The sequence below is a fragment of the Sapajus apella genome, unplaced genomic scaffold (assembly GCF_009761245.1).
Source record: "Sapajus apella isolate SASKATOON/1434 unplaced genomic scaffold, GSC_monkey_1.0 scaffold95, whole genome shotgun sequence".
Classification (NCBI taxonomy): Eukaryota; Metazoa; Chordata; class Mammalia; order Primates; family Cebidae; genus Sapajus; species Sapajus apella.
Window position 1 is genome coordinate 5854528 of NW_022437035.1, and position 9235 is coordinate 5863762.

Sequence of the window (9235 nt, forward strand, 5' to 3'; positions counted from 1 at the left end):
AGACCCTGTTTTTGCTCCAGCCTGGGCAACAGAGTGAGACCCTGTTTCAAAAAAAAAAAAAAAGACCAGTCCCACTGGGGTACACACTCTGGGTGGTCACTGGGATGATTTGCCAAGTGACCTTCTCCAGTCTCAGAGTGCCCACTGTTCATATTCCTGTTCCACCAAAATCCATATCATTTGATGTCAATGACCTTCAGGATAATCTAGGAAGAACCCAAGCAGTAAATTTGTTCTGGGTTTATAGTAATGTGTTCCATTATGCATCCTGCAGAAAACTCCTGGAAGGTGAAGAGTGTCGGATTGGCTTTGGCCCAATTCCTTTCTCACTTGCAGAAGGACTCCCCAAAATTCCCTCCGTGTCCACTCACATAAAGGTCAAAAGTGAAGAGAAGATCAAAGTGGTAGAAAAGTCTGAGAAAGAAACTGTGATTGTGGAGGAACAGACAGAGGAGACCCAAGTTACTGAAGAAGTGACTGAAGAAGAGGAGAAAGAGGCCAAAGAGGAGGAGGGCAAGGAGGAAGAAGGGGCTGAAGAGGAGGAGGCAGAACGGGGAGAAGAAGCAAAGTCTCCCCCAGCAGAAGAGGCTGCATCCCCAGAGAAGGAAGCCAAGTCCCCAGCGAAGGAAGAGGCAAAGTCACCAGCTGCGGTCAAGTCCCCAGAGAAAGAGGAAGCAAAATCTCCAGCTGAGGCCAAGTCCCCCGAGAAGGCCAAGTCCCCAGCAAAGGAAGAGGCAAAGTCACCGGCTGAGGCCAAGTCTCCAGAGAAGGCCAAGTCCCCAGCAAAGGAAGAGGCAAAGTCACCAGTAGAGGCCAAGTCTCCAGAGAAGGCCAAGTCCCCAGCAAAGGAAGAGGCAAAGTCACCGGCTGAGGCCAAATCCCCAGTGAAGGAAGAAGCAAAATCTCCAGCTGAGGTCAAGTCCCCTGAAAAGGCCAAGTCCCCCGAGAAGTCCAAGTCACCAGAGAAGGAAGAAGCAAAATCTCCAGCTGAAGTCAAGTCTCCCGAGAAGGCCAAGTCCCCAGTGAAGGAAGAAGCAAAGTCCCCTGAGAAGGCCAAGTCCCCAGTGAAGGAAGAAGCAAAGTCCCCTGAGAAGGCCAAGACTCTTGATGTGAAGTCTCCAGAAGCCAAGACCCCAGCAAAGGAGGAAGCAAAGTCCCCTGCAGACAAATCCCCCGAAAAGGCCAAAAGCCCCGTCAAGGAGGAGGTCAAGTCCCCAGAGAAGGCGAAGTCTCCCCTGAAGGAGGATGCCAAGGCCCCTGAGAAGGAGATCCCAAAGAAGGAAGAGGTGAAGTCCCCAGTGAAGGAGGAGAAGCCCCAGGAGGTGAAAGTCAAAGAGCCCCCAAAGAAGGCAGAAGAAGAGAAAGTTCCCACCACACCAAAAACGGAGAAGGACAGCAAGAAAGAGGAGGCACCCAAGAAGGAGGCTGCAAAGCCTGAGGTGGAAAAGAAGGAACCTGCCGTTGAAAAGCCCAAAGAATCCAAAGTCGAAGCCAAAAAGGAAGAGGCTGAAGATAAGAAAAAGGCAGCCACCCCAGAGAAGGAGGCTCCTGCCAAGGCGGCGATGAAGGAAGACGCTAAACCCAAAGAGAAGACAGATGATGCCAAGGCCAAGGAACCCAGCAAACCAGCAGAGAAGGAGGCGGCCGCGGCAGCACCGGAGAAAAAAGACAGCAAGGAGGAGAAGGCCACCGAGGCCAAGAAGCCTGATGAGAAACCCAAGACAGAGGCCAAAGCCAAGGAGGATGACAAGACCCTCTCAAAGGAGCCCAGCAAACTGAAGGCGGAAAAGGCTGAAAAATCCTCCAGCACAGACCAAAAAGACAGCAGGCCTCCAGAGAAGGCCGCAGAAGACAAAGCCGCCAAGGGGAAGTAAAGCAGGGAGAAAGAAATGTCCGGAGCAGCCGAAGAAACTCAGAAGGGCCCCGGAGCTCAAGGATCAGAGTAACATAATTTTCACTTTTTCTCTCTTTATGTAAGAAGAAACTGCTAAGATGACGGGGCCTCCTTCTTCAAACAGGAATTCCTGTTAGCAGTACGTTAGCAAGAGAGGGCACTCCCAGCCCCCTGCCCCCACACCCTCCCCAGGTGATGGACAATTAAGTTATGATAGCTTATGTAGCTGAATGTGATATATGCCGAATGCCACACTTAAACACTTGACTATAAAAACTGCCCCTCTTTCCAAATAAGTGCATTTATTGCCTCTATGTGCAACTGACAGATGACCGCAATAATGAATGAGCAGTTAGAACACATTATGCTTGAGATGTCTTAACCTATTCCCAAATGCCTTCTGTTCTCCAAAGGAGTGGTCAAGCCCTTGCCCAGAGCTCTATTCTGGAGGAGCGACCGAGGTGGGGCTGGGCACTGGCCACTGAATTATGCCAGGGCGCACTTTCCACTGGAGTCCACTTTCAATTGCTTCTGTGCAATAAAACCAAGTGCTTATAAAATGAAAATGTTGCCACTGTTATTTATTCTCTTCCCCTGGGAAGGCTAGGGGCAGAGCAGGGGAGATCTGTATGTGACACCCAAGACTGCATAGGACTGAGCGAGCATCAGTTCTCTTGTGGGTCTAGAGCGACTTGCATGGTCTCTCTGGTGCTATTTCCTGGGCACAAACCATGTAGCAGGCGTGTGCTAGGGGCTTTATTTTTATGACCTGTAGACAGGTGGCCTGGTGTCTGGTTTCTCGGTGTGGTCTGTGGACTGCCTTCATCAGCATCAGTTGGGAACATTATAAAAGTACACACTCCAGCAGGACATGATGGCTCATGCCAATGAGGCCAACACTTTGGGAGGCCAAAGTGGGAGGATCACTTGAGCCCAGGCAGCCTAGGCAACATAGTGAGACTCCATCTCAAAAAAAGTTGTGTTTTTTTTTTTAAATATTAGCTGGGGTCGGGCATGGTAGCTTTCGCCTGTAATCTCAGCATTTTGGGAGGCCGAGACGGGTGGATCACTTGAGGTTAGGAGTTTGAGACCAGCCTGGCCAACAAGGTAAAACCCTGTCTCTACTGAAAACACAAAAATTGGCTGGGCACAGTGGCTCACGTCTGTAATCCCAGCACTTTGGGAGGCTGAGGCAGGTGGATCACTTGAGGTCAGGAGTTTAAGACCAGCCTGGCCAACATGGCAAAACTCCATCTCTACTGAAAAACAAAAATTAGCTGGGTGTGGTGGTGCACATCTGTAATCCTAGCTACTTGGGAGCCTGAGGCAGGAGAATGACTTGAACTCAGAAGGGCAGAGGTTGCACTGAGCCAAGATTGTGCCACTGTACTCCAGCCTGAGTGACAGAGCAAGACTCTTGTCTCAAAAAAAAAAAAAAAAAAAAAAAAAAAAACAGGCCAGGCGCAGTGATTCACACCTATAATCCCAGCACTTTGGGAGGCCAAGATGGGTGGATAACGAGGTCAGGAGTTCGAGACCAGCCTGGCCAACACAGTGAAACCCCGTCTCTACTGAAAATACAAAAGTTAGCTGGGCATAGTGGCAGGTGCCTGTAATTCCAGCTACTCATGAGGCTGAGTCAGGAGAATCACTTGAACCTGAGGGGGGTGGAGGTTGCAGTGAGCCAGACTGCGCCACCGCACTCCAGCCTTGGCAACAGTGAGACTCCATTTCAAAAAAAAAAAATCAGCCGGGCATGGTGGCAGACGCCTGTAATCCCACCTACTTGGGAGGCTGAGGGATGAGAACTGCTTGAACCTGGGAGGCAGAGGTTGCAGTGAGCCGAGATTGCACCACTGCACTCCAGCCTGGGCGATACAGGAAAAAAAAGAAATAGAAAATCAGCTGGGTATGGGGGCACACATTTGTGATCCCAGCTACTAGGGGCTGAGGTAGGAGGATCGTTTTAACCTAGGAGTTTAAGGCTGCAGTGAGCTATGATCACACACTGCACTCCAGCCTGGGTGAAAGGGTGAGACCTTTTCTCCAAAAAACACACACACAGAGAAATGGCTTTGATTGATTGGCTCTGCATTATCAAACATGCCCAATGACTCTATGAAAACCTAAGCATTATTTTTCTAGCAGCTCTGCCCTAGGGAAATCAGATGGACCTCCACAGGCCCTGGCACATAGCTACAGCATCTGAATATCAAACTGGGATCTAAGACCCAGGAAATTCCCATGTGTCTTGTCTGAAAAAAGTTACAGTTAGTTGAGAACCTCAAAATACTTATAATGATGAAAAGTACCATTTGTTGAGATAACCATGTTTTTACATAAATTCCCTCCAGTCCACATGGGCATTTTTCAACGTAGAGATTCGGATGCCTATTTTATTGGTGAGAAAACAGGTGAGGTGAGTTGCCCAGAGCCACACAGCTAGTTAGTGATAGTGTCAGAATTTGAATCCAAAGTTTACTCCAGAGTCCATGTTTTCTATAGTACCATGCCACAGAATCCTGAGCAAGCTGCTTTGGTGCTTCATTGGTTTAATTTTGGTCGTCAAATGACTACTGTGTCAGGTGTCAACTGTCCCAATTTACCTGGGATATAGGAGTTTCCCAAGATATAGGACCTTCAGTGTTAAAACCAAGAAAGTCCTGGGCAAATGGGTATGAATTGTTCCCCCTAATGTTTGGGCAGTCATTCTAGCACATTTCAGAATATTGCAAGTGACAAAACCTAAAAGCAACATTCAAGGGCTGAAGTGAAGTCACCAGACTTGGTCACGTCTTGGCTCTCAGTTCTGTTTACCTCAATATTGGCTTCTGTGATAGGCCTCCTCTAAGATGGCTCCAATGGCCAGGCGCCTGTAATCCCAGCACTTTGGGAAGCTGAGGCAGGAGGATTGCGTGACACCAGGAGTTTGAATCCAGCCTGGGCAACATAGACCCTGTCTGCAAAAAATTAAACAACAACAAAAACTATTTGGCATGGTGGTGCATGCCTGGAGTCATAGCTACTTAGGAGGTTGAGGCAGGATGATTGCTTGCGCCCAGGAGTTCAAGGTTGCAGAGAGCTATGATTGCTACCACTGTACTCCAGCCTAGGTGACAGAGCAAAACCCTGTCTCTAAGAAATAAATTAAAAATTAATATAATAAAATGGTTCCTAACAATTCCCACCTCCTGTTATTCATGCTGTTTTGTAATCCCCTCCTCTTCAATGTAGGCCTGACCTAGTAATTTGTTCTAATGACTAGCATATGGCAAAATGATGGAATATCATTTCCATGAGTAGTTTACAAGAAGATTCTGGCTTCTGTTTTGCTTGCTCTCACTCTGATGGAAGCCACCTACCATGTTGTGAGTTGCCCTAAGGAGAGACCCTCATGGTAAGGAACTGAAGGAGCCCTTTGGCCAACAGCCAGTAAGGAACCGAGGTCCTAAATTCAACAAGAAACTGAATTCTGCTAATAACCACATGAGTGTGAATGAAAGCAGATTCTTCCCAGCTGAGCCATCAGATGAGACTGCAAGGCCAACTAACACCCTGATTGCAGCCTTGTGAGAGGCTTTAAGGAAGAGTCACCCAGCTAAGCGTGCCTGGATAACAATAAATGTTTGTTGTTTGAAGTCATCAAGTTTTTGGGTAATTTGTTACACAGAAATAGATATAACTAAACTTCTCTTTCAGAAAGGCCTTCTCTTCATGGAGATCCTCAGCTATGATAGGCTTATATTCTTCCAGGTACAAAACAAATTCTGTTCATACCAGTCCAAATCAAAGTGTGAGAAGTAAGTCTCAGTGGCAGATTGGGTCATGTGCCCATCCTGAAATTAATTGCTGTGGCCAGGGAGGATGGAACACACTGATTGGACCTGCTGGGTCACATGCCCAACTCCAGATCCAGGAATGGAGTCAGCCCATCTGAACCACATACATTGGACCTGACATTTCAGAACCCAAGGGTAGAGAGACTCCTAAGAGCTTCCAGAGAGAGGGAAGAAAAAGCAGGGTCAAGAATCAAAATGGCCCCAAACTTCTCAGCAGCCATGGTGGACACTGCTTGGAAGCCTATACTGATAAATCATAAATAAAGCATGAGGGTAGAAAAAGGACAATTTCAGGCTTAAGAAGTCCCCAAAAATTACTTCCCATAAATTACTGGAGGACATGCTTCAACAAAAAGTGAGCATAAACCAGGAAACAAACTCTGGGAATACAGAAAACGGGCTACACAAATAAGACAGAAGGGACTCTTCAGGTTGATGACAGAGAAACTGAAGGACAATGGCTGTGCAGTCTCTATCCAGATTGGAGTGAATCTGGGGGAAGAGGGGAAGTTCTGAGAAAAAAAACTGACAAATTATTAACATGATTGAACATGGGTAAAATTGAATTGAAAGTCCTTCACTGGACCAGGAACAGTGGCTCACACCTATAATCCCAGCACTTTGGGAGGCAGATGTGGGTGGATCATGAGGTCAGGAGTTTGAGACCAGCCTGGCCAACATGGTAAAATCCTATCTCTACTAAAAATACAAAAATTAGCCAGGCATGGTGGTGTTCACCTGTAGTCCCAGCTACGTGGGAGGCTAAGGCAGGGAGAATTGCTTGAACCTGAGAGGCAGCGTTTCAGTGAGCCGAGACTGAGCCACTGAACTCCAGCCTGGGCAACAGAGCAAGACTCCATCTCGAAAAAAAAAAAGAAAAAGTCTTTTATTGAACTGCTGGAGACTGTGGGAATATTTAGTCAATTTCAAAGACAACAAAACAAATAATAAAAGGGAGGCAAACATTAACCTCAGGAGAAATAAAAAATTATATGTAAAAATAAGTGTAATTATTATATACTAGCTGATTCAACAGGTAACAGTATTTACCTAATAGTAACAAAAGCAACGAACATGGATTATACCAAAAAGTAAGCTAAGTAAATGGTAAAGATGGGGAAAGGGACAAAGGGATATGTGACTGATCAAAAATACTCATCTTAGCTGGATGTGGTGGCTCATGCCTATAATCCCAGCACTTTGCGAGGCTGAGGTGGGCGGAGTGCTTGAGCCCAGGAGTTCAAGACCAGCCTGGCTAACATAGTGAGACCTCATGTCTACTAAAATAAATAAAAATTGGCTGGCCATGGTGGCCTGTGCCTGTAGTCCCAGAGGCTGAGATGGGAGGATAGCTTGAGTCTGAGAGTTTGAAGCTGCAGCAAATTCTGATGAAGCCACTACACTCCACCCTGGGCAACAGACGGAGACCCTGTCTCAAATAAAATAGTTTCCCTGGGTGACCCTTACTTAGAAAACCTACAGTTATTTATTTATATATTTATTTTTCTTTCTTCTTCTTTTTTTTTTTAGATGAAGTCTCGCTCTGTAGCCCAGGCTGAAGTGCAGTGGCATGATCTTGGCTTACTGCAACCTCTGCCTCTTGGGTTCAAGTGATTTTCCTGCCTCAGTCTCCTGAGTAGCTGGGATTACGGGTGCACACCACCATGCCAAGATAATTTTTGTATTATTGGTAGAGACAGGGTTTCACCATGTTTGTCAGGCTGGTTTTGAACTCCTAACCTCGTGATCAGCCCACCTCAGCCTCCCTAAGTGCTGGGATTACAGGCGTGAGCCACCGTGCCTGGCATATTTATTTTTTGAGATAGAGTCTTGCTCTGTTGCCCAGGCTGGAGTGCAGTGGTGCCATTTTGGCTCACTGCAACCTACCCCTCTCAGGCTCAAGCAATTCTCCTGTCTTAGCCTCCCAAGTAGCTGATACCACAGATGCGTACCACCAAGCATGGCTAATTTTTGTATTTTTGGTAGAGAAAGAGTTTCACCATGTTTCCCAGGCTGGTCTCGAACTCCTGAGCTCAAGCAATCCACTCACCTCAGCCTCCCAAAGTGCTGGGATTACACGTGTAAACCACTGCACCCCACATCATCGGCATTATTTCCGTTGCAAGTGATCAAAACAGAATCAAACTAGTTTGAGCAAAATACTTACTTATGCTGCTGCTGATGATAAATATATTAGCTCACATAACCAAGGAGTTCAAGAAGTTTGAATCACAGCTGGGCGCAGTGGCTCACGCTTGTAATTCCAGTATTTTGGGATGCCGAGGTGGGAGGATCGCCTGAGGTCAGGGGTTCAAGACCAGCTTGGCCAACATGGTAAAGCCCCCGTCTCTACTTAAAACACAAAAATTAGCTGGGTGTGGTGGTGCACGCCTGTAATTCCAGCTACTTGGAAGGCTGAGGAAGAAGAATCACTTGAACCTGGGAGGTGAAGGTTGCAGTGAGCCGAGATTGTGCCACCGCACTCCAGCCTGGGGGACAAAGCAAGACTTTGTCTCAAAAAAAAAAAAAAAAAAAGGTTGAATTGCTTCAGGAGTGGCTGGATCGAGGGGAACTCTCAAATGATGTTCCCTAGGAAGTTGTCACTCATTTCTCCATCTCTCACCTGCTTCCTTTTGCATAGGCTTTACTGTCAGGCAGAATATGTCCATGTGTTCTCCAGAAGCTTTAGGCTTATATCCTACCAAGTTAGCAAACTCGGGAGAAAAAGAACTCTAGTTCAATATTCCAGGAAAAGTTCCGGGTTTGTTTCTCATTGGCTGGTAGGGTCATGTGATCCTCCTTGAGCCAATGCACGAGACACATGAGCTTGACAGAGTTCACCTGCTCATCCCTGGAGCTAGGGAATATGTCAGACCCCTCAGCCTGAAATTGAGAGTTTGAGAGGGGAGTTTCCCAAAGAAAAATAGAAGTACTTTTACCAGGAGAAAAAGGAGTGGATCCTGGACACTGGTAATGACAAATGTCCACAGTGGATGGAGTAAGCGTAGCAGAAGATCCAAAGGAATTATAATACCCAGCGTTAGCAGCTATGCAGAGAAACCTGAACTTTCTGGAACTAATGCTTGGAATGAAAATCTTCCAGGAAGGCAATCTAACGAGATCTATCAAAAGCCAACTTAAAAACTTAGTCTTGGCCGGGCGCGGTGGCTCACGCCGGTAATCCCAGCACTTTGGGAAGACGAGACGGGTAGATCACGAGGTCAAGAGAAAGAGACCATCCTGGCCAACATGGTGAAAACCCGTCGCTAATAAAAATACAAAAATTAGGCCAGGCGCGGTGGCTCAAGCCTGTAATCCCAGCACTTTGGGAGGCCGAGGCGGGTGGATCACCAGGTCAAGAGATCGAGACCATCCTGGTCAACATGGTGAAACCCCGTCTCTACTAAAAATACAAAAAATTAGCTGGGCATGGTGGTGCGTGCCTGTAATCCCAGCTACTCAGGAGGCTGAGGCAGGAGAATTGCCTGAACCCAGGCGGCGG

At 47.1% G+C, this 9235-nt stretch overlaps 1 protein-coding gene across 1 annotated transcript in view; it reads left to right on the forward strand.

Moving 5' to 3' along the window:
- The window catches only part of NEFH (neurofilament heavy), an 11649-nt gene extending 9189 nt beyond the window's left edge, over positions 1-2460 (forward strand). Inside the window, exon 4 of the mRNA XM_032256788.1 lies at positions 275-2460. Coding sequence (XP_032112679.1) covers positions 275-1874 — 1600 coding nt within the window. The 3' untranslated portion in view covers positions 1875-2460. The remainder of the gene's footprint in view (positions 1-274) is intronic.
- Positions 2461-9235: the final 6775 nt, after the last annotated feature.